This window comes from Hemiscyllium ocellatum, chromosome 37 (genome assembly GCF_020745735.1).
Source record: "Hemiscyllium ocellatum isolate sHemOce1 chromosome 37, sHemOce1.pat.X.cur, whole genome shotgun sequence".
Classification (NCBI taxonomy): Eukaryota; Metazoa; Chordata; class Chondrichthyes; order Orectolobiformes; family Hemiscylliidae; genus Hemiscyllium; species Hemiscyllium ocellatum.
This window is the reverse complement of record NC_083437.1, coordinates 13865694-13892125: the sequence shown is the minus strand read 5'-3', so window position 1 is coordinate 13892125 and position 26432 is coordinate 13865694. Positions and strand designations below refer to the sequence as shown.

Here is a 26432-nt window from a genome sequence, read left to right as displayed (position 1 = left end):
TGAGCTATAGGGAGAGGCTGAGTAAGCTGAGGCTGCTTTCCCTGGAACATTGGTGACCTTATAGAGGTTTATAAAATCATGAGGGGCATGAATAGGATAAATAGATAAGGTCTTTTTCCCTGGGGTGGGGGAGTGCAGAACTAGAGGTTTAGGGTGAGATGAGAAAGATATAAAAGAGACCTAAGGGGCAACCTTTTCACACAGAGGGTGGTGCATGTTTGGAATGGACTGCCAGAGGAAGTATTGGAGGCTGGTACAATTGCAGCATTTAAAAGGCATCTGGATGAGCATATGAATAGGAAGAGTTTAGAAGGACATAGGCCAAGTGCTGACAAATGGACTAGATTAAGTTAGATTATCTGGTCGGCATGACAAGTTGGACTGAAGGATCTGTTTCCATGCTGTACATCTCTATGACTCTATATTCATTGTCATGTCCTGTTAACGCTTAACAATGAAATCTTAATTGTTTGGTTTGAAGATATTATTTTTGAGTCTAAAATTACAATCATGGTAAATAGGTATCTAGTATTTGAGGACAAAGAAGTTTGAAAGGGTTTGGCCTGTAGGATATGGGGCCATCTGAGTACATGTGTTCATATGGGTCTATAATAGGCCATCGGTGTGGGTGAGCATAAGGTGATACGAGTTGGGATAGATTAAGACATGGGTAAGACCTTTGAGCTTGACTTACAAATGGTTCTGTAATCCAGACATAAAACGTTGTTTAGACTGCTGCTAGATTACAGTGTCAGTTCTGGAATCCACATTATAGGAGGGATGTGATAGAATAAGAGAAGAGGAGGTTAGCCAGGTTGTTGCCTAGGCTGGAGAGATTCAGTTATAAAGAGAGATTGGACATATTGGGATTATATCCTTAAAGCAGATGAGAGTAAGAGGGGACTGTATTAAGATGTATAAAATAATGAGGGGCAAATAAAGGGGAGACAGGAAGAAACTTTTTTCACCTTGATGGAGGGATCAATGACCAGGTGGTATAGATTTAAGGTAAGGGCAGAAGGTTTGGAGGAATGTGATGAAAACCTTTATCACCCAGAAGATGGTGCCCCTTTAAAAGGAGGGATGTGCTGGCGTTGAAACGGGTCCAGAGGAGGCTTACATGATTGATCACAAGGTGAATGGCTTGTCTTATGAGGAGCAGTTGAGGACTCTGGGCCTATACTCAGAGTTTAGAAGGATGAGGGGAGATCTGATTGAAATTTACAGAATACTGAGAGGCCTGAATCGAGTCGACATGGAGAAGATTTTCCAACAGTTGGACAGACTCGTACCTGCTGGCACAACCTCAGAGTGCCTTGCCTTTAGAACTGAGATGAGGAGGAATTTCTTCAGCCAGAGAGTAGTTAATCTGTGGAAATCATTGCTGCAGCAGGCTGTGGAAGCCAAATCATTGAGTGTATTTAAGACAGAGATAGAAAGTTTATTGATTGGTAAGGGGAACAAGAGTTACAGGGAGAAGGCAAAAGAATGAGGTTGATAAACATATTACCTGAAAAAGGCACAAGTAAGGAAAGTGATGCATACACACTACTTACCTCGATAAGTGCAGATCCAACAACATTCAAGAGGCTTGACACCTTCCAAAGACTGAGCAAGCCACTTGATTGGCACTACATACACAAAAATCCACTCACTCCATCATTGATGCTCAGTAGCAGTGTTATGTATCTACAAGATACACTGCAGACATTCAGCAGGTCTCTTTAGACTGCACCTTCCCAACTGACGAAGACTTCCACCTAGAAGGAGAAGTGCATTGGCACATAAGGACACCACCAGCTGCAAGTTGTTCTCTAAGCCACTCACCATCCTGACTTAGAAATGTATTCTCATTCTTTCAATGTCACTGGGTCAAAGTCTCAGAAATTCCTCCCTAATGATATTATGGTCATACCTCGAGAGAGAAATATATTTCACCCAATAGAGGGTTGCAACCTTACTAACATTGTAACAAATTCTGCATTTCAGGTTGCATAGACTGTTTAGAAAAGATAGGTCCCAAACTCTAAAAGTATAGGATTTTATTGTTGGAATCTTTTCAGAAATTACTTATTCTTCCTGGAAACTAAATCCAGTCAAGTGGAGTAAGAGGTAGAGAGAAATTTAGAAACAAGCATATTTTAGTGACACAGGATGAAGATGCACTCGACTGATGATCACTGAGAGTCAGAAGTGAATTGTTTCTGACAGTTTCACATTGTAGCTGTTCATGGTTGAAAACCATCTCCAGTGCAATCCAGGCCATTCATGATTCCTAATTTAGACTTCAAATATTCATGACTGAAAACAAAAAAGACGGAAATGTCTCTTAATGTTATCTAGAAGCATTTCACCTTTGAATTGAAATTGTATTCCTGAAGTTAAAAGAAGAACCCAGAAATGCAATTAACCTGTGACATCTGCCATATATACTTCGAGTACAATATTGCTAGCAAGATGGAAGTTGTTAACTTAAGAGTTTAGTTGCTTTCTTAGCATTTTTATTATGTTTATTCATTGAGGTGGAAGTTGTTTTCAATGGGAAACAAATCATTTTCTATTTCCACTACTGCTGGTAACATCATCAATTTCTATTCATTCTGCCCAGTCTCAGAAGTATATTTTTAACTGACACCTGAGACCCTCCAAGTGGGATCCTTAAACTATAAGGTCATGATAACTGATCACAAAGTTCCACATTTGAATTCATCATTATAACATTTGTACTCTTTACTACAATTGATAACAGAAGTAAAGTTAAGCAAAATTTTCAACTTTTCTAACAATGGTCTTACAAACATTGAAATACAAGATGTCCTACAGAAAGAAGTTCATATAACTTCATTAGAAGTGTAACTTGAAACTCAGATCAGTCAGTTCTACACTGATGTATCTCTGAACCCCATTGCAGACTGTACTGATAGGAATGTGGTTAGCCAGTGGATCTCATTGAGTATGAGTTCCCTGATTAGAACTGTTAACCTGGGCTAATCAGGGAGGGTTAACTATCGAATCCTAGCTGACAGATATAATCAGGAGTCGCAAGGGAGGGTCCTCATTCTAGGGACTGGTTCTAAGCTAGCTGGTCAGAGTCCACGTACTGTACACATGCAAATAAAGGGTGAATTGGTGTCAGGATACCAGCATCCAAAGAGTTATTTCACAGATTGTCAATGACATTTTCATAGACCATGGTCAGCCTGAATTTCTATTGTGGTCTGTCGCATGAACTGTAATGAACATTGTATTTTAAAGTTTGCAAAAATGACTTGTTTTATAACTTTCTATCATGTACACTGTTCATACTTTAAGTACTGTACTCACAATTAGTGGTAATACAACATCTGACCTTTAAAAGTCCTGTAGTTGCCTTCTCTGTAAATAGATAATGAGCTGAATAAGATTTTTAACATGTAGCCAACCTTCCCAGCATTGCATTATCCAGCCAGTAAACAGTTCCTTTTTCAATTGATGCATTTGGCCAAACTCAGATCTTTCAGCATGCAACTAATGTAGAAATATTTAAATTTCTTCAATATACAGTCAGAAAAATTCAAATGCAAAATGTCAAGAAGATAGCATTCAAATTATTGTATTTTATTTCCTTAGTTTAAAAATGTGTAAATGACAGATTCTGATATCATACTTGTAGAAGGTTAGTTTTTAACATTTGAGTTCAGTTTTAATGCAAGTGAAAAGCTGCTAATATAACAGTGAAGCTGTCAGATGATTGTAAAATCCTAATCGGTTCACCAATGTCATTTTGAGTAGGAAATCTGGTATCCCTACCTAATCTGACCTTCTCTGTGTCTCTAGTTCCAATCAAGTTGATTCTTAATTATTGCTGTAAGATGGTCTGCCAGGTTATTCAGTTACACCAAGCTACTAGAAGATTGTTCTCTACCTTATTATCAGGGCAAATAGCTATGGTGCCAGATGGGATGGTAACACCCAAGATGAATGCTTAAATTGAAAATACTTTGTATTTTTATGTTTTAATTTAAAATAATATTTTATTTCATCTAGTGATGAAAGGTGAACAATTTGCAGTATTTATCACAACTGTATGTGCAAGTGGTTTGAAATTGTGTTACTTTATGTCTCACCATATAAAGCATTCACAGCAATCTTTTTGAAAGGATTATGCTTCCTCAGAATAGCTGTTTTGGCAGATATGTTGCATAGTTTACATCGTTGCAATAAGTTCCTGTTGTAATTTTTAACGGTAATTTTTAACAAATATCTTTCATAATGTAAGTGCTCAGATGAGATAATACTAGCCTTCCGAGGCCCTCAGCAGTTTATCATTATATGTTTTGAAGTCATTGAAGAGCTACTGTGGTATTCTGAATAGAACTTTCTTACTAAAGATAGCACCCACATTGAATTACTTGGGAAACTAGATGTACAGTAAAACTTACCGAACACCAATTATCTGAATTTTGGATTATCTCAACAAGATCTCAAGGTCCTATGAAAATGGCATTAGGAAACTTTGCAATCAGTTATTAATTAAATGGCATTATGGTGTGCCGGATAACCGAGGCATGTTCAATAACTGGCACTCATAAATTACCACTTGTTTACAATCAGATCAGTTATCAGTTAAATGGTATTATGGCATGTACTACTGGATAACTGAGGCACGTTCGGATAACTGGCACTCATAAGTTACCACTTGTTTACGATCAGATCAGTTATCCAAATGTTCAGTTATCCGAACACAATATTCCCGGCCCATCTTGTTCAGATAATCAAGGTTGTACTGTATTTGGATTTGCATGTATTGATAATGAACACAAATAAGGGCTAAATTCCCAATTACCATATGTGTCAGTGCACTTTTGAAATTCTAACTTCTTTCCGATTTGAACTACTCTCAGGTCCACATCCTTCTATCAAGTTGGTTTTAACTCTCCTAAACAGCACTAATAAATATCCCTGCCCAGGAAATCAGTCGCAATCCTGTTAAGGTGTAACTTTAACAGCTTGTCAAGTCTCAACTACCTCAGAGCTCACCTTATTGCCTTTAAAACCTGTTGCCTTCCTCCTATACCAATTCTATAGCCACATGTTCAATCAATCAATATTGATAGTTCTTTCCTCACGAGCATGTGGCACTGGGAGTAATCTTGAGATTACTGCTCTTGAGAGCCTGTTTTTTAAAAAATTTCCTTCATAACTTCTTAAGCTCTGCTTTCAGCTCTTCATTTCTCTTCAAGTTATTGGTACCAATGTGTACCAAGATTCTGGCTGTTCACCTTTCCCCAGCAGGATATAAATCCATGATTCCAGTCACCACTAAGTTCCAAAGCCTAGAGCTCAAACTTGTGAGGGTAATGATTTTTCCTGCTGATATGCTCATCTGGGATACATGGAACATCCATGACTAGCCACAAAAAGGAGAATATACATTCAATAGACAATAGGTGCAGGAGTAGGCCATTCAGCCCTTCGAGCCTGCACCGCCATTCAATATGATCATGGCTGATCATTCCTAATCAGTATCCGCTTCCTGCCTTATCACCATAACCCTTGATTCCACTATCCTTGAGAGCTCTATCCAACTCTTTCTTAAATGAATCCAGAGACTGGGCCTCCACTGCCCTCTAGGGCAGAGCATTCCACACAGCCACCACTCTCTGGGTGAAGAAGTTTCTCCTCATCTCTGTCCTAAATGGTCTACCCCGTATTTTTAAGCTGTGTCCTCTGGTTCGGCACTCACTCATCAGCAGAAACATGTTTCCTGCTGCCAGAGTGTTCCATTTCTCTCAACTGATCTGCCCTACTGTTACTTAAAAAAACCTCTTTGTTACAATTACAATAAGTAGAATAATTCACCAGCTATTCACGATCCAGCTTCTTCCCAAGCTCTTCATGTACAGTGCTGAACTTCTACTGGCTCTCTGTCCCTTTTTTTAAGCTGTTGCTCTCCTTGAGTGACAGGGTTAGAAAAAAAAAGGTGTGTATACCACCAGGGGTAATTCAAAGTCAATGTTAGTTAGACCTACCTTGACTTGGCTCTGAATCCCAACTCTCCCTTCCCTAGACTTTCCCTCTCTAGTGCTATTTCTTAAGCAAGATACCAAAAAACGTTTAATTCTTTAGCCTTGCTGCTTGGCATTTTTAAGTGCTCATTTTTATTAATGACTCATTTTTTAAAATTATCTGTTTAATACTTATTCTTGTTCATTGATGGCCAAGACTTGTCTTTCTGCAATTTGCCCCCATCTACCAAGTGAGAGAAATATTGAAATCTGGCCCCATGTGAAAAGTTTGACAACTCTGATCTATAGTGTCGACAACTGCAAGAAAAGTTAGCAGTTTTCTGCATACTTATAACAGTGTACAAACAAGTATGTGGTGTGCTGTCTCTTACCATTTAAAATCAGCATTGTAATTGTTTATTGGGATTCATAGAATCCCTTCAGCCCAACAAGTCCGCACCAAACCCTCCAAAGTGTAACCCACCCAGACCTATTCCCCTATCGTATATTTACCCCTGACTAATGCACTTAACCAATGCATCCCTGAACACCAAGAGCAATTTAGTATGGCCAATTCACCTAACCTGCACAATTTTGGAAGGAAACCCACAGGGAGAATGCGCAAACTCCACACAGACAGTTGCCCAAGGGTGGAATTGAACCCAGGTCCCTAGTGCTGTGAAGCAGCAGTGCTGACCACTGTGCCACGCCTCAGATTGTGTAAAGAAAGATTGCTTCTGCATATAAAGCATTAGCAATATTACACATAATGCTTTCTGAAGCTGAATAACAGAGATATTCTGATGGTGTATACTGTACTCTGTTTTTGTCAAGACCAACACAAATACAGTAGAGGAAACATTCCCATCCTCCAGATACATATTTGCTCCAAAAAAAAGTACTCAGTTGGAATAATTTAACTTTTTTCCTCTTATAAACCACTCCTAATATATTCTGTATAAATCAAATGTTATACTTCTAAATATTACAATGTAAAAGTCTCATTTTTAAACCACTTATAAAGTTTGCATTAATTTGTTAATGCATCTTGAGTTTTATTTTGTGCAGATAGATGGTTTATTAGATTTAAAGCTACAGTATTCATGCATGTTTCTGTGCATCACTTTGCAGCTGCATCCTCTAATTAATGATGGAAATCAAATAACAGTCTAACGTACCTATTGCTTTTGCTTAAACTAGAGGGCATTTATGGACATTAATTTAAAACCATCAACAGAGAATAAAAGGTGAGGATACAAGAAATTCTTCCATGCAAATGGTTCTTAGGGCATTGAATGCCCTAATAGAAAAAGTAGCGGAATTGGACCAATAACAATATACAAGAAAAATTGATAAATGTTTGAAAAAGAAATAGTGACAGGAAATTATTAGGTAAATAGGTATTTTCAAAAAAAGACGCAAGAACAATGGGGCATATCAATATCTTCTATATCATGGATCAATTAATGCTGAGGTACTAGTGGCAGCTTTTTTTTTGTTTGTAATAACTAAACCTGAGGCACCATAGAGGAACTAGATTCCAATCCTACAACATTCCTGTTCAAGGAGCCTGTGGGTATCTGGCCATTTTCACTTCACAAAAATTAGCCTAATATCCACCCCAGATATTGAATTTAGATAAAACTAATCATGATACTTTTACTAATACTTGCTGGATGTGTTTGTTTTACTGTGTGAATAAACCAATATGAAAATCTGTAAACATTTAAAGTTTACAGTTATCAGTGTATGCTGATATGTTGGTATTCTAATTGGCATGCTTCTATACAATAGGTGTGTTTCAGGAAAAGCCGCAACCTCTGCTAAATAACATGCGAACATCTTCAGACAAGACGAAACGAGGAGAGAATCTCCCATGGAATAAAGGAGGTATGACACAGAATACAGGCACAGGTCAGATGTGTCGTTACGTTTTTGGCTTGTTCTTACTAATTCTCCTCCAAAATTGTTGCCTGTTTCTGCCGAGATAGTAGGAAATTGGTGTCTGAACCTAAAAAAGTGTATCAAAGCATTTGTTTTTTAGCTTGAAAGGGATGTTACTTTAATTACACTTGGGCTAGTAGTTTGAAATGGCATAATATGAAACAGTAAACCTGATAGGTTTTGTGCATTGTTGGTGTTATGTTATAATTTTACAACAAAATCTCTTTAAGGTGCTGGAAATGGTTGTTTCTGACCTGATCTAAATGAAGGAAATCATTTGCCCTAAAAATAATGGATAAATTTGGCCTTTAGTACAAGCTTCCTTTCCACTGACTGTTTATCTGCTTTATTATTCCCTATATTGTAAATAGTGCTAAGACTCACCTGCCACTGCTTTTGTGCCACTTAAAGTTACTTCGTTCCTACTGAGTTTTCTTTCTTTCCTAAAACAACTCAGATTTTTTTTGGAGGAAGTCATACCTTGTCGTGAATGTTATACTTCCCCAGGGGTGGGATGGGAAAGTGGGGCTTTGTTGTTGGCAGTCAGGTCCAGAGATCCATAAAATTAGATCCAATGCCATAGGCATTGCTTATGGTGCCTATCCACTTAATGCTACAATTTTACACAGGAAGGCGGAGCATTTAGCTGCCTCTTCCCACATGCTAATTGCAGCATTTAAATCAGGATTTCTTGACAAGTCACTACAACGTTTTCCCTGTTAGTCATCAGTGACAGTTGGGAAACCCAACAGGTTTCACTCCTTGGGGTAAAAACAATGGCTGCAGATGCTGGAAACCAGATTCTGGATCAGTGGTGCTTCACTCATTGGGTGTTTGTGGGCAATGGAAGGCTACTTTGTTTGCAGGGTCCCCATTTTCAAGATCTTGAAAAGGCACCCCCTTCCTTCCAAAGGTCTAATCCTGCCATCTATGCCCCCCTCCCCCACCATACCACGCCCCTACCTCTCCATCCCGACCCAGGCAATACCCATCACTTTCATTTAACTTAGTGTTTAGTCTCAAAAACAATTTCTTCTGGGGACTGAATGTAATCCCAGTTGCAGAGATCAGAGAGTGAGACCACTTCCCAAAATGGGGTGGAAGATGCAGCTTGGGCCGATTAATGGATCTTCAACTATCTGGGGGAATTGTGGACATCTTACTCTTAATACAGTGTAGAATTCGATCGCACGTGTGAGGTGCAAAACTAAAAAGACCCAAGACTTGAATAGGAAAATTTACCCAAGGTTCCTATTCCTAGTTACACCTGCTAGAATTTGCATACACTTTAACATGTTCTGATGACACGATTAATTCCCTCTTTGGTGCCAACATTTAGACTCGCATGTGTGAATAGTGGTAACTTGACCTCAGGTAACTGATTCCAAATATTCAGCAATTCATTGGTGAACAAGTCTTATATAAACTATTTCAAAAATTGAAAATATTCCTGAATTTTCATAACATAATGGAAATGGGGAAATCTAATGTCAATTTAGCTCATTTCATCCTGCAGTGCTGGCATCAAAGAGCTAAAAATCTTGTCATATCTAGATCCAATGGGTTTTAGCCTCCTTAAATGGGCAACACATTGTTATCATTACAGGTCTTCTTTCTGTGGCTAATGTTGCTGCATTAGGTTTCTCATTCCACTGGCAATACAGGTAGCTCAAGTCTGTCTTCCACTAATTCACCAAGTGTATACAAAATTTCAAAAATTAAGAAAAAAATCAAGATGAGAAGAAAGAAAACATAAAAAAGAGAAATGCTGAGTTCTAATATTTCCCTTGGAACATGCAATTTCTGTTTATCACTAGAATCTTTGCAATTTAAATACATTTTCTCAGGTGCCTTACGGACTGTTTATGTCACCAAGTATGAAGATGATGTCCAACCTGCCATCTACAGATTTTCTTTGGATTCCTCTGTTCCATGGCCATGGCATTTGCCACCAACAAAGAATGGGGAGATCCCATCATTTAAAGTGAGTTCCTGCAAAATGTCTTTTGAATAGACTAGAATTATTGAACTCTAACAACTGCATCAAGAAGTTCATAATTTAAAAAATGCATCAACTAGGATTTTTTAGAAGAGGGAAAACTTGGGCTGACAATAGAATAAAATGAACAAAACATTTATATGGTAGTCATGCAGCACTTACAGGAGCCAAAAAGTTAGAAGCTGTAAATAAACTTTGATTAAGAGGGAATATGGAAGAGATACCTCTATCCACACAGTGGTTAGAATGTGAATATTGCTACACACAAGTATTTGAAGCAAATAACATGAATGCATTCAAAAACAAACGAGTTAAGTACAAAGGGAGATATTGAGAAAGGATTAGATGAAGTAGGTAGGAGAACATTGAATGGTACATGTACTCATACAGTCTACTAGAACTGACTTCTGTTGTTCTGCTGTAAATTCTATGTAATAAACCCTCTATTTTCGCGACATCACTTTCCTAATAAATTGCATTAATTTTTCTGTGGCACAAACTGTATTGTGTACAGAATTCGCTGATGACTCCTCGTACAGATTTGAATAATAACTGTTACGAAATTGACCCCTGATCCATACTGGGAGCTGATCCCATAACAGAGTGCTAAGTTTGGCTTCAGTATACCTATGTCAGTATTCCAATGATTTCTACCAGAAAATGCTTCGATACAAACATCAATTAAAATTGCTAAACTATTCTCTCATACTAATATATCTAACCACTGCATGTAATAGTGATAAAAATAAAGTCACTTGAGTAAAGGTAGCTAATAACAATGCAGAAATGGTTGAATATAAATCATCACCCCCAGCTGGTAAAATTAAGTAGAATTAAGTTGTTGAATTTTGGTCACCTTCATTGATTCCCATTTCAGATTGGTTTCCAATGGGATTATCCTCTTAATCCTTTACAGCTACCCTACTAATGAGTTAGACCCACACACTAGAATTCCATCCTTATGCCTCTCTACTGTTAAACACGACAGTGAACCCTTCTGGGAATAGTTCAAAGAGCTCTGCCAACTGTACCATGTGACCTTTCCATGACCCGCTATAGATCACTACATCATCCAGATAAACTGCACAGTTTGTTAATCCAGCCCCAGCTCTGTTCATGAATCGTTGGAATGTGACTGGTGTGTTCTTCATTCCAAAAGACATCACTTTGTATTGATATTGTGATGTAACTTGCTCGTCCAACTTTCTCTACACAGTTCTCCAACCTTGATATTGGGTATGAGAATCTGATTTTGTTACTGCCTTTTCTGATCATCCACGCAAAATCATCGAGTCCTGTCACGTTTGGGAATTAACACAATCGGTGAACTCCATTCACGCTGACACGGTTCAATGATATTTTTGTTGAGCATCACATGCATTTCCTTCTGGACCTGTGTGGCTTTGAGAGGATCAAGTCTGTAGGGGTTTTGTTTTATTGGACAGCATTCCCTACTTCCACCTCATGCACAATCGTATTCATCCTCCCCATCTTATTCCTGCATATGTCCTTATACTACTGCAACAAACTTTTCAACTGGGTTCTTTGTTCCTGAGACAGATAGTTCACTAACCTATCCCACTTATTGAACTTCCTCATTGTTTAACATATTTTGAGGCACATCAAACTCCATGACATCTAGATTTGACTCCTCACTCTGCAGAGCAGAAACTAACACATGTTTCTCTAGTTCCCTGTCTCTATTATCGTAGGGTTTCAACATAATCACATGACATATGGCATGGACCAGACCTGACCCCTAAAAACAGTTTTAAGCAGGTAGTCCAGACCGTAAATTTACTCTTTCTTTTAAATAAGTGTATAGTGGATATTCCCGGAGTGAATTAGCTGATTCTACTGCCAAGTTTTAAACAAATAGAATTTATTTACAAAAGAACAGAATAAAACATAAAGAATAGAAAATAGAATACAAGATAACTTATTCTATCCAAAACTTCAACAGACTATCCCAACTGAATGATGTTGTTCATAAAATACTTGTAACAGTCCCCATAAATAAACCCCTCAGCACAAAGAGTAAGAATGACACAAAACGCTTATAGGTTACAAAGTCAGAAGGGCAGAAGGAGGGAGAGAATCAGCAGCCTTCCTTCACCTACACTGCTGCTGAACTGATTCAAAACCTCTAATCTAAATGATGGCTAGCTACACAGCTGGCTGACCACTCCCCTTTGATTATATCTTTGCTTTAAAACATGAAAACCTCAGGCTGAAGGCATTATCTGATAGGGGTAAATAAAAAGGTCCCCAATACACCTTTGAAACTCAGCTTAGTTGGAGCCTGGCCAACTACCCCCTCTCTGGGAAAAAAAGTCAAGGGCATAGTAAACTTGTAAAAAGACCAACTTTGTGACACATACCTAATACAGTTTTCTTTCTAACCGGCATCTTTATCAACTTTTTCTCTGACTCAAGTGTTTCCCAAATTTGATAGAGACCACTAAACCTGGCATTGAAGGGCTCTCCTACCACTGGTAACAATATTAATATATCATCCCCATGGGAAAATGTCTGAATTTTAGAGTTTCTATCTGCCACCTGCTTCATTTTATGCTGTGCCCTCTTCAGTTGCTGTTTAACTAACTTACCTACCCAATTTAACCTCTCCCTCACCTCAGATACATAATCCAAGTGTGAGATCTTTGACTTTGGTCCTGTCAATTTTTCTTTAATTAATTTCAAAGGCCCTCTCAGTTCATGTCTGAATATTAATTTAAAGGGAGTAAACTGAGTAGATTCATTTGGGGCATCTCTAATGGTAAACAATGCAAATAGGTTAACTTTGTCCCAATCATTCAGATAATCCTGACAGTATACTCTTAACATGGTCTTCAAGGTCTGATGCCACCTTTCCAAAGCTCCCTGACATTCAGGATGGTATGCACTTGATTTAAAGGGCTTGATTTAAGCTATCCATGACTTTCTTAAACAGCCTAGCAGTAAAATTAGACCCTTGGTCTGACTGAATCTTTCTGGGTAGCCCATACCATGTAAAGAAAGCTGCTAACTTCTCGACCACCGTTTTTACCTTTATACTCCATAACGAAATTGCCTCCAGAATTCTAGTAAACACATCCATTGTGGTTAGCAAGTGCTGGTTCCCACTTTTAGTTTTAGGGAGGGGACCTACATAATCAATCATAACCTACATGAAAGGTTCTTTGAATGCGGGAATTGGCAACAAAGATGCTGGTTTCATTACTGCCTGTGACTTACCTACCATTTAACAAGTATGATTACTTCAAAATTTAACCACATCCTTGTGCAGTCCAGGCCAATACCCAAATGCTTTTGTACCTTAGCCTGAGTCTTCCTCACATCTAGGTGACCTCCTACTGGTAACTCATGTGCTACCCTTAACACCTCCTGTGTGTGCGCTACCAGCAACACAATCTGGTGCACTTCCACCCATTTCCCCTCTGCACTAACCTGCCGTAGTCTCCATTTTCATCTTAGGATCCTATCTATAAGATAATAACCCTCAGGAATACATTCTGATTCCTTTTCTGAGTATGCATCAATGTATATATCTTATTGTCTCATTTTACTGTTGTAAGCCCATTAGTCTTTCAAGACTAAACATTTCTGCCTGACCTTCTTCCAGTTCAGGTTTTTCCTGCACCATTATTACATCCAACAGGGTATCAGCTAACTAAACCTCAACTCCTTTATCTTTCTCTTTAGTTTTTGCTTCTTGCTGTGAATTATGCTAGTGGGATCTTGTTACAACACAGTCTGGAAAAGTTCCAGGGTGTTTTTCTTTTAATTCCTCAGTTCCCTGGTCTTCTTTTGGCTTCTCCACAACAAGAGGTGTCACTCCCACCTTGGATGCTGCTAAATCATTCCCAAGAACAAACTGTATTCCTGGAGCTGACACTCTGTCAATCACTTCCACTGTTACTTCCCCAGACTTGATTTGGCTCTTCAACCTGACCTTAAATAAGGGAATGCTAAATTTCTATCCATCTATTCCACAAGTTACCACTCTCTCAGGTAACATGTCAGAAAGTGTGCAAATACGTTCATCCCTTACTACTAGAGACCGATAAGAGTCCGTATCTCTCAAAATTATAACTTCTTTCCCTTCTCCACATGTTCTTCCTGAGTAAACCTTACACACAGAGACGATGTCTTTATAAAGAGCAAACACTAACTCAATACCAATTCCCTGCCAAGGCTGTGCACTCTCCTGCAGCTCCTCGACTTTTCCTGGGGTCTCCTTTACTACCTTCAATAATTCCACTGGCTTAGCCCCTTTTACCACATCTTTTCCCACAGTGCCTTTCTTTAACAACCGGCACCGTGACTTTCCATGTGCCACCTTACCATAGTGGAAACACCTGAGGACTTTCATCCCCTTTTTACCCACTTGGGCTTCTTTTTTCACCTGTGGTAAACTATTACCAGTGTGCTCCACTCTGTTTTGTAGTGTAGGCTATACCTTTCTCCCAGTTTCTATTGCTCACAAGATGAAATTCTTGCCGGAAGTTAGATTTTGCCTTATGCATCAATGCTTATTCATCTGCCATCTCTGCCCCTCTTCTCACTTCTTGAGCTTTCTGTTCATCCACATGAATTCTTATCATCTCTGGAAGTGAGTTTTTAAACTCCTCCACCAGAGTAATCTCTCTTAGAACCTCATAGATTTTACCCATTTTTAAGGCCCGCACCATCTTTCAAAATGACAATGTTTAATTATTTCGAACTCAACATAAGTCTGACCAGTTTTCTTCTTTATGTTTCTGAATGGCTGTCAGTACGCTTCTGATACCAGTTCATAAGCAATCAAAGTAGCCCGTTTGACATCTGCATAATCTCTTGACCCCTCAAGTATTTGAGGCACTGCAAACACCTCACTAGCTCGGCCTACCAGCTTAATCTGAACTAGCATTACCCACAAGTTCTCTGACCACTCCATCTGCCTAGCCAATTTTTCAAATGAAAAAAAGAAGGCTTTGACATCTTTTTCAGTAAAATGTGGCATTGTTTTAATATATTTGTATACATCACTACCTTCTGCCTTCATCTCCACCCTGTTGACTTGACTTTCCTGACTAGTTTGCAACTTATGAAGTTCAAATTCACTCTCCCCTTCTCTCTTTCTCTTTCTTTTCTCTCTTTACTGAACTAAGAACCTTCTCTCCCTTTCTCTTTCCTCTCTCTCTCTCTCTCTCATCCCTCTCTCTCTTTTTCTCCTCTCTCTCTCTTTCTCTTTCTTTACTTTCTAACTCCATTTATCTCAGTTGCAATTTAAGTTTTACTAACTCTGCTCACTTGTCTGTTTCTCTGATGTACCTAAGTGCTTGACCAACTCCATCACAATTTCAGCTTTGCTTTTATCCCTGATTAAAAGCAACTCTAACCTATTTGTTAATTGTAAAATTACATCCTCCCTCTGACTTTCTAAACGTTCTTAGGAAATTTGGGCAGCAACTTCAAGTCCCAGAACCTCTTTAGCAATCGGAAGAGCCATTTCTCTTATTTTCAATTTAACTAACGACAAGTAACTGAAATTAAACAAATTGTCTCACTTACATTTTATTAAAAGATCTAGGACACTAATCAGCAAGTGTTCAAATCTGCTGGGATCTTTCCTACCCCAAATATGTTCTAATCTGTCCAAATCTGACACTGGATCTGTCTAAATCTGTCCAAATCTCAGACTTGAGCTTCCAAACTGTTATGACATGGCAGTGAACCCCTCTGTTAATTAAACCAAACACCAGAAAAGCTCACCTTGCCCCATAATCTGTTAAACTATAAGTGACAAGGAAATCCCAAATTCCACTATTTAAAGAAAATAATATCAATTTATTCTTTAACTCTAAAAGTGAACATTAAACAACAACTATTCTCAACTCTAAGCCCCCCTTTCTCTTAACTATTTATTATCTGTCTCAAATTCTACAACAGTATGCTGTTCCAATAAGACATTTACGAAAATTATATTAATTTCAAAACCACACAGCAGCTGTCAACTTCATTGTCTATTTTCTTCCAGCTGAAGATCTCCCTGGGTTGTCTTATTTCTTTTTACTGCGAGTTTGTTTCATATGAAAAGGTACCTTTGATAGAGAGTATTTCCTAATTTCTTGGCTCTCTCTCAATGGCAGCTGCTCTGTCTCCAATATTCAAGATGCCTGCCTTTTTTTATATCCCCAACATTGGATCATCTCATTGGTTCGTTGTTGGCAAAACAATAAATTCAAACTCAATTGGGTTTTAGTACCCTAGGGCATAATTTAAATTGTTAAATTCGAATTGTTGTCAAAACAATGACCAATTCAGGTATCCATTTCACAGCCAAATGCTTATTTTCAATTTTCCATTACACCCTGAGAATGTTATCTAGTCACAACACAGGTGTTCTAAAGCTCTCAGTTCCGAACAGCATTTACTCTCCCTTAAAGGTGCAGTCCACATCTTCAAATTCATAACACTACCTCTCACTTCTCCTGAAAGCCAACCACACCTCATTTTAATATCTTCCTCAGTGTCCATTTTTGATTAATTATTCACCACTGAAATACACCAAGGTACATTTTCCTGCATTAAGGGACCTTGGATAATGTAATTCTGAATTATAATAATCACTTTGATTATCTGTTTCTGCTTCCAAGGTTTACACAGCACCCTACGGTAATTTTACAAAGAAGCTGACTGTTTGCTCTTCCATTGTTGGGTTGCCAAGTCCCAAGTGTCCAAAGAAATGGATGATCACATCATTATCATGCAATAAAAAGAAAGGCTGGAAGCTTGATTTCCATTTCTATGCAGCAGCCACTAAACAACGTCACACTCAGTAAGTTATAAGATTTGTCAAATGTCTCTTTTGCATTTCTTGCCTTACCCCATTGCCCACCCCACCTCCAAAATGCATTCCCTGGAGTATCAAAGATTAAGAATTGCACCTGCGATCCATTTATCCACGCTGATTTTACTTAGGCATCAAAGTCATAGAACTAAGGTTGGTAAATTAATTTAACTGCAAATCAGCCTTGATCTATTTGAATGACAGAATAGGCTTGAAGGGCTAGGTGGCCTAATCCTGTTCGTATGGGGTATACATTTGATCTATTTAAAATGATTCTGTTTCATTCATTCATGGACTGTGTGTATCACTGGTTATGCCATAATTTATTGTCCATCCCTACTTATGTTTGAGAATGTGAAGCTACCTTCCTGAACCACTGTAATCCTGATATAATGAGTACATCCAGAGTGCAGTTAGGAAAGGATCCAGGACTTTAATCTAGAGAAACTGAAGGAATGTTGAAATAGTACTAAGTCAGAATGGTGTGTATGGAGAGGAATTTGCAAGTGATGATATTCATAAGCATCTTCTGCCCATGACCTTGTAGGTGGTAGTGGTTGCAGATTCAGAACATGCTGTTAGACGAGCCTTAGTGAGGTAATGTTCTGAATCTTCTAGGTGGTATACACTGGTGCCACTGTTCACTTGTGTTAAAGGAAATAAATATTGACGGCATTCAATGCAGTGCCAAGCAAATGGTCTACTTTGTCCTGGAGGGTGATGGTGAGCTATTCTCTTGAACCACTCTTTTACAGGAGGTTGACATGTTGCTGTATCATACTGCGCTACATCGATGTCACACCAACAGCATGTGCCAGCAGTTTACACAACAAACACTTTGCATAGGTTGGACTGAATAGCCTTGTGTGAAAGTCCAGCAGTCAATAGATACCATCACAATCAGTCAAGGGTGTTACCCAAGGGATTGGCCATGGTCAGTTAGGTGCTTAATCCTGCCAGAGCCTTTCCAGTCCATGGATTGGGCCACGGTGAATCCATAGGAAGCTCAAAGGACAAGAAGAGTTGGTAATTTAAGAGAATGAGGTAGGTGAGAGCATTGAGTGGACACTTTGCTTCTTGAGATCCGTAGTCCATAAGCCTTGGTGAGAAGGATGTGCAGTGGCTGATTCAGAGTGAATGGTGACCCTGCGAGTATGAATTAGCAGAGAAAAGATAATGGCACCTCGCAATGATCATTAATCTTGTTTCTACACTGCTGTCTTTTGTATTTCATACCAAGCATTGCATTGACTCAGCCATTATCTCAGACTAAGCTGGCTGGCCCTGTTGCCTGGTCAGCAGGATACAGCACTGTCCTTCTCTCCAGCATCCCCTCCATGACCACCTTCAGGTTTCTTTCAGTAAACTGTCGAGCTAACTTACCTTACAGTGCCATATCCTCAGAGGTGACAGTCTAAAATTACAATGTGAGAAGTAGTTCCTAGTTTGAAGCATCTAAATTACTGTGAATCCTGAGCTCAAATATGACGCCAGCAGTATGAACATCATATTTCAGCAACAGAGAGTACTGCTGATTCTCCTTCTGTTTGACTCCGCAAGACTGGCACCATAAAAGCTAATTGCATGATTAATGACAAAATTGTGGCATGCCAAATTGGGCATGTCAGATCCCACTGGGGAAATTATTTTACCAGAAAAATCAGTCCAGAAAAACTGTTTTTTTGTTTCTCTGGTGAGCGTTACCAAAAAAATGGAACAAAACTTAAATAAGAGCTAGGTTATCCAAAGGTGACACCAAGGCTACTTCTTCAGAAAAGGGTAGTGGAAAGCTGGAGCTCCTATTCACCCCCTCACTAACTCCTCCAACCACCCACCCCATCCCCACCCCCAACCAGCCAGCCCACTCAAAATTCTGCTCAACCTAGGTGAATTACAAATTTCAGAAATCAGATTGTTAGACCTATACTTATATACATATTGTATATTTTGCAACGTTAAAATATTAAGGAACCAAGGAAGGTAGGTGGAGTTAAGATACAGATAAAACATAATTTAATTTAATGTCAGAACATGCTCAAGATGCTAAATGGCCTGCTTTGTTTCTGTGTCTTCCCCTTGCCCACATAGCACCTGGAGAAAAAAAATTGTGAAAATGTTTTGTGTTTGAGGTAAGGAATGTCAGTGGTGTCAGAACAGATTCTTAATGTTCTATACTCAGGATGAGCATCAACTAAATTCCAACATGCTTGAGGAGTGTTCAGTCAATTTGGACCAAGAGCATGGCTTAACCCAATCTCAGTAGAGTCCTTCTCACCAGCCAATCGTCTCTATTCTCACCACACCATGTTAATGCCCCTTAAATATGAGATGACCATTTGACTGCTACATTATACAAAATTATCCCAATTGAATCAAAGAGCTAGTAAAACTGGAGCTAATTGGAAACAGGTGGAAAACTCTTCACTGTTTAGAGTTATACTTCACACAAAGGAAGGTGGTTGTGGTTGTTGCAAGTCAATTATCTCAGTCCCATGATATCATGCTGTTCTAGGATCAACCATTTTCAGTTATTTCATCAATAACCATCCCTCCACCAAAAGTTGAGGAGCTGGGATGTTCATAGAAATTTGCACAATATTTGACACTATTAACATCCATATGCAGACAGACCAGGGGACCTCCAAGATTTGTGCCAAATATACTAAATACTAAGCAATGTAACATCTCCAGCAAGCAAAAACTTCACCATCTCCCCTTGAGGTTCAACAGGCATTACAATTGCTGAATTCCCCACTATTAACATCTGAAATTACTATTGACGAGGAATTGAATTGGACCAACCACAAAAATACTATGGCTCCAGGAGCAAGTCAGAGGCTAGGTTTTCTTTGGGGAGTAGCTCCTCTCCCCAATGCTTGTCCATCATCTCCATCAGGAATATGATGGAATACTCTCCTCTTGCCTGGATGGGTGCAGATCTAACAATATTCAAGAAGCTTGACACATCCAGGAGAAAGCATCGCACTTAATTGACACATCCCCACCTTCCACCTTCAGTTTGACCACACCTGGCACACTGTCTCAGCAGTGACTGTCATATTCAAGACACACTACAATAGCTCACCAAGGCTCTTCCATCAGTTCTTGAACTCCATGACCTATATCAATTAGGAGGTCAGCAGATACATAGGAACAATATCACCTGCAAGTTTCCTTCCAAGCTGTACATCATTCTGACTCCAAACATAAGAAATAGGAACAGGAGTAGGCAATTCATCCCCTGAAGCCTGCCAAGCCATTCAGAAATCATAATTGATCTGCACCAGGCCAAACCTCCTCTTTCATACCTCCCTGATATTTCAAACATCTATCTGCCTCCTCTTTAAATACTTTCAATGATCTCAATTCATGCTAATATGTTGCCACTACTATGGGTTCCTTCTTGTGTAATAAACTTTTATATGGAGTCTTATCTAATGCCTATTAAAATCCAAACAAACCAGTTTTATTTTATATTTACCAATTCCCCTTGACCAACACTGCTTGTTATATGCTCAACGATCTCTAGAAAATTTGTTAAACATTACTTGTTTTTGGAAAACCATGTATGAAGCTATTTAATTGCATTAAATTTTATTAAATGCCCAATTTCTTCCTTAGTAATGGATTCCAGCATTTTAGCAACGACAAATGTGAGGCTCACAGTTTCCTGCTTTCTGTGTACCTCCCTTGTTACATAAGCAGTTTTCAAATTTGCTAGAACCAGAATTCAGTGAGTTCTGGAACATTTCAGCCAATGTCTCCATTACTTCTGCAACTACCTCCTTTAAAATTCTTGGATGCAGATCATCAGGGCCTAGTGACATGTCTGTATTTAATCTCTTCAGTTTGTCAAATATTTTATCCCTCATGATAGAGATTGTTGCAAGATCCTTCCTCCCATGAGTAGCTTGCTTATCTGTTATCATTGGAGTATTATTGGTGTCTTCGATCATGAAGACTTCAAACTATATCACTGTTCCTTCACTGTTAAAATCCTGGGATTCACTTGCTAATAGAACTGTGGGTGTGCCTACACCTCATGGACTGCTATGGACCAAGAAAGTAACTTATTACCAATACTCCGGGGTAATTAGAAATTGATAATAAATACTGGCCTAGCCAGTGAGGCCTGCATTTCTATGAATGAGAAACAAATAGAGATAGCTTTGCACTGCACACCATTACACAAAGAACAAAGATCAAGGTCCCTGTAGCATTGCAATTTACTGCAAGAGAAAAAAAAGATCAACCTATGAATCCAAGATTAATTTGAAAATTGATTCTGAAGTTTGTAGGATAAAATACACCTGAATACATAGTTCCCTATGTCAAGATAATTTATAATTTGTCCTATTTTCTCTGATACGGCTGGTCCCGCAGGAATTACAGATTGTTCAGTCCGTCAATGAAGTGGCCATTCTTAATTTATGAAGCCAGACAATGAATGTTGAGTACTATTCAGCTATCAGACACCACATAACTGAGCCCATATCTATCTTTGCCCAACATCCATGTAAGTAAACGTTCAGACAAGAGATACCTGAATCCTATCAGAGGCAGGAATCCTGGCTATTCATTCAAAACCCACAGCTCAACTCAGCAACTCTGACATATTTGTAACAAGTTGCTACACTTCAACTGAGATTGATTAAGCAACCACAGATAAGGAAATAAACATCTTAGTTGCTTGATCTTGCATAGAACCATTGGAATGATTAGATTTAGATTACTTACAGTGCGGAAACAGGCCCTTCAGCCCAACAAGTCCACACCGACCCGCCGAAGCGCAACCCACCCATACCCCTACATTTACCCCTTACCTAACACTACGGGCAATTTAGCATGGCTAATTCACCTGACCCGCACATCTTTTGGACTGTGGGAGGAAACTGGAGCACCCGGAGGAAACCCACACAGACACGGGGAGAACGTGCAAACTCCACACAGTCAGAGATGTTGCATTACACTTCCATAATCTAATTCCTTTAAGACTCAGTGGCTGGAAGTATTTGAAATATCTGGGATCCTACTGCTATGCCTGAAAGCAGGGAGCGGCTCCTGTTTGTGGGCCATAGGGACATGAGCTGTGTGTTACCAGCTACTGTCAATTAAATGGCAGTCACCAAGGGTGACGTCATATTAAGGACAGTGACTGTTGGATGAGACGCCTGTTCATTCAGAAATACAGCAGCTTGGTAACCTTAGTAGCTACTGGGAATGATGTTCATTGTTGAGCCTTGCTTTGGAGTACAGGGAACATGTTGAAGCAAGGTAAGTGGGTCTGAGGCTACTGGGTCACTCGGGGCAGGAATTGCCCTCATTGTGCTGAGGGAGTGGCCATTATTCCAAGGGTCTTCTCATAAGCCAAACGATACACACTCATCTCATGCACCTACGAGATGGACCGCAGAATGTACCTGACAGTTCCCCCGAACAGTGGAGGGTTGTCCAGTGGAGGTGGGAAGAGATGTTTAACTGACCACTTAAATGGTTGGGGTCCAGATGGATAGGCCATTCCACATCTTTCCTGCCAGTGGAAAATAGCATGGTGGGGTTATGTTGTCAGGTCTGCCAATGGAAGTCTCCCCATGTCACTGTACCTATCCTTCTAGTTAGCTGTAACTCCAAAGACCAATTAAATTCTGGCCAGCATCTCTGCAATTGTGTTGCCAAATATATTCACTGACCATGAGTGAAGAGGTAAAGCATACTTTTATCTTAGCTGAAAGCTTTTCTTGAAAATAATAATTTTAAACTGTAAGTTTGAACAGGGCTGTCTCCTTGTGCTATTAGAAGACCTTCCAATTTGAGAAGGTCTGTTGGTCCCATATTTTGCTATTAATTAAGATTTGCACATCCAAAGTATTAATTCCTACTCCAACGTAGACACATTTATTCATGTCAACAAGTTCATCTCACAGTTTAAATTCTGAATTTTGTTTTAGGAAGTTGTACTTTGCTCAGCTGCGGAAGACTCCCTATCACAGTCGGATCTGCTTAGCACCACCTGGCTGCATCCTTAGTGCAGGACCCAATGGTCCGAATAAAGGATTTTTCTATGTTCCTGATGAGAAAGGTATGTTAACAACAATAATCAATTGCATTTGTATAAATCTGTGGCATAGTGATAAATTCATAAGCATTTCATAAGAATGTTACCAAAGTAATTCAACACTACAGCACATAAGGAAATATTAGGGAATATAACCAAAAGCAAGGAGTGGTTTTAAGGAGCTTTGTAGAAATACTGAGAGGTTTAGGAAGGGAATTCCTGAGCTTAAAACCTCAGCAGCGAAAGGTATGGCAGTGATGGAGAAGTTAAAAGATGCAGAGGAGACCAGAATTAGAAGAATGGGATTATGTTAGAAAATTGCGGGATTGAAAAACGTTATGGAGATAGGGAGGAGCAAGACAATTTGTGATTTGAAACATGGATGCAAATTTTGAAATCAAAGCAATGCTTAAATATTAATGCAGACCAGCAAGATCTGCAATGTTGGATGAATTGGATTTAGTGTGAGTTAGGACACAGGCAACAAGGTTTTGATTATGTCAAGTTTATGGAGAGTAGAACATGGGATGCATGCCAGCCTTGGCTAAATAGTGAAATCTAGAGGTACCAAAGCATGGGTGAAGGTTTCACAAACCAATTAGGTGAAGCAAATATCAAGTGCTGTTATCAACATGGAAATATTGCATTCTTAAAGACAATGCATACGTGGTCAGGAATACAACTTGGGGTCAAATATGACATCATGCTAGCATACAGACTGGCCCATTCTGATTGATGGAAGGAAGGGAAATGGAATCAGTGGCCAGACCCAGTTAGTGTTAGGACTAAAGATAATAACTTTGAACTTGGTAATATTTAGTTGGCATAAATTTCTGCTTATCAGTGTTGAATGTTGCCCAAGTAATGTAACAATTTACAAATCAGTGACAGATCAAGAGATGTAGTGGTGAGATTAAACTTGTGTGTATCATCAATGCACATCTGAAAACTAATATTGTCAGTTTAAATGATTCACCAAGAGGCAACATATAAGAAATATCAGAGAGTGCAAGATTAGATTTTTGGAAGACAGCTAGGTTCATTGTCCTTTTTCATAAATAGTTTAACCCTCATGATACAAAGGTGTTCCCTTAGTCTTCCCTCCTCACACTTGATCCTCTTGGTCTACCTCATTCCACGGAAGAAATCAGCAATGTCTCCTCCTTTGTTTGGATGAAATGTATTGTTTAAGAAAATCTTCCTGAACACAGTTCCAATACTCTTCCACCTCTCTGCTCTATACACCAGTGCTAACCTTATTTATGTAAGAGTAGAATATTAGAGGTCCATCATTTCCATTGTTCTATACTCCTTGCAACATTTTGAATTTCCCTGCGTGTTTGCTTCCCTTCTTTTCCATTGGTCCGTGCCTGAAAGAATAAAACCTAATGTGTAATAACACTACTATTATTCCTTAACTCAAACCTGCTAGTCTTTGACAGCTCTAGCTCATGTTCCAGTACTGCAATATTCACCTTAAGTAACATTGCCTTCCTACATCCTTTCTTGCCTTCCCCAGTTTCCTAAGCAACTTATATCCAAAAATATTCACAAACTAGTGCTGCCATTTATTAGACAAGGATTCTACTATCACCTAAAGGGAAATAAAATTTTAACTGACACGACTGATGTTTGATGAGGTAACGGAGAGAATTAATAAAATAATGTGATTGATATTGTGTATATGGACTTCGAAGATACATTTTATAAAGTGCTAATTCTGCAAGCAAAATTGAAATCCAGAGAACCAGGCTGCATTCTTGGCTGTTTGTTTGCTGTCACAGGGCTCACTCACTATAAGCCTCCCTGATTGTTCATAGCATTCCTGCCTTGCTTCCCTTTTTGTGCTTTGTCCCTCAGTCAGAGATAACAAGCTCATTTTACTACAGACATGCCTACTGCTTAACACAGACCAAAGCCAGGAAGCTTGTCATTGTTGTGAGCAGGCCTCAGTCAAATCAAGGGGATTAGCCTTCAACTGAGGAATCCTGTAACAATAAACTGGTAGCCACTAATACCAGTACAGGGGTTTAAGCATAGTTAGTCAGCCGTTTGGCACCGTCAAAGTCCAAATCCTGTCCTCATAATTGGTGAAAAGCCAAATGATAGGCAACACACCACCCCGTCTTGACTCTTTCTGTTTTCCAAATGGAATGAAGGAAAGGCAGGTACCACAGGAGATGAAGCTATTATAATGGGTGCAGGTAGGGAGGTGCCCTGAGTGAGTGAGTTGGCAACACAGATAGTATACTGTTTAGTGGTGTTGGGGATTCGGTGGCAGGGAGTCAAGGAAGATATTGCGTGCAATAGTAAGAGCAGTACAATATAGTCTTAGGTGGCCAGTACAGCAAAGTTAGAGTATTGTGAGATATCAGAGAGAATATGGTAGCACTTAAATGGAAAGGTGGACCTTCTTCCTACACTGACCTTCTTCATTGACCTTCTTCCTACAGTGCTGGGCATTTCTCCAGATGGTTTAGACTGTACTGACCTGGGTCACAAACTTGAGCCAAGCTGACATGGTTTTGTGTTCCTGTAGGAGGAGGAGGTCCCATATCAGCACCACTGCATCAGCGGGACTTTCGGTACCCTGCCCACAAAACAGGATGCCAACATCCCCCTGGGAGTCACGTCAGGTGCAAATGTCAGGAACCGTGCAGGATAACTCTGGATCATCAGTCCTTGTCCAAATGCACACTCCTGGCTTTTAAAATGGCATGGTGCAAGCAGTGCTGGTGAATTCCAAACTATCCACTGACTGGTGGATGGAAGGTGTCGCCAGCAAATATTGCTATAGAATACAACGGCTAGTTTCAGACTGACATTGCTAACATCCTCAAGAACCCTTGGATAATGGACAGGAAAAGGAACAGGAGGAGGAGAATTATATTTTATAAAAAGTAGGGATCAAAAAGAAGGAATTTGACTATCATGAGAAACAGTGCCTATAAAACTAGTGTATAATTTATAAAAGGTGCTGATGTCTTGTTTAATTATGTCCTTTTGTTCTGCTTTCTTAGTCTCGAATGTTGAGGAAACTCCAACACTTGATTTCAATCCCTGCATGAACGATGGTTGTGGGAAGCCAGCAGTGCGTCCTCTAGTGGACACAGGTGCTATGGTCTTCGTTGTGTTTGGGATTTTGGGAGTGAATCGCACAAGAAAGCAAGATAATCATGTGATAGGAGATATGGTATGTGACTGCCTTTGAATCATTTTATTTTCAAATTGTGTGTATTCTTCCTTTGCCAATGATCTGTTCCAAAATTACCCTGTCTACATGTCATAAAAGCCATGATACGGACTTCAAAACCTTACACAATAATGGTCTTTAAAGGATAAGACTTCTTTCATATTTCCCTAAAATGTCACTATGGAGTCTATGAAAGTAATTCAGTGAATAGCTCACCCTCTATTTCTTATACTTGCTGATAGATGGGAATTATAGAGCAAGATAGGCTTGCCTGTCAGTCCTTCCATTTCTCTAATGCTGTTTTTATTTGCATGATTTCTTTAATGATCCATTTATGATATTTTCCAATTCCAAGAAAGACTATGCTTCTGCAGAAAGTACCTGACCTTCCATGAACAACCTATTGACTAAACCCACAA

General features: G+C 39.2%; 1 protein-coding gene across 5 annotated transcripts in view; it reads left to right on the top strand.

Annotated features, from left to right (window-relative positions):
• Window positions 1-26432, top strand: part of disp3 (dispatched RND transporter family member 3) — a 501842-nt gene that overhangs the window by 437800 nt on the left and 37610 nt on the right. For all 5 annotated transcript variants that reach the window (XM_060852435.1, XM_060852437.1, XM_060852434.1 and 2 more), the window contains 5 exons: window positions 7782-7877; window positions 9779-9915; window positions 16572-16753; window positions 22714-22844; window positions 25841-26013. In XM_060852435.1, the coding sequence (XP_060708418.1) occupies window positions 7782-7877; window positions 9779-9915; window positions 16572-16753; window positions 22714-22844; window positions 25841-26013 (719 nt within the window). The remainder of the gene's footprint in view (window positions 1-7781; window positions 7878-9778; window positions 9916-16571; window positions 16754-22713; window positions 22845-25840; window positions 26014-26432) is intronic.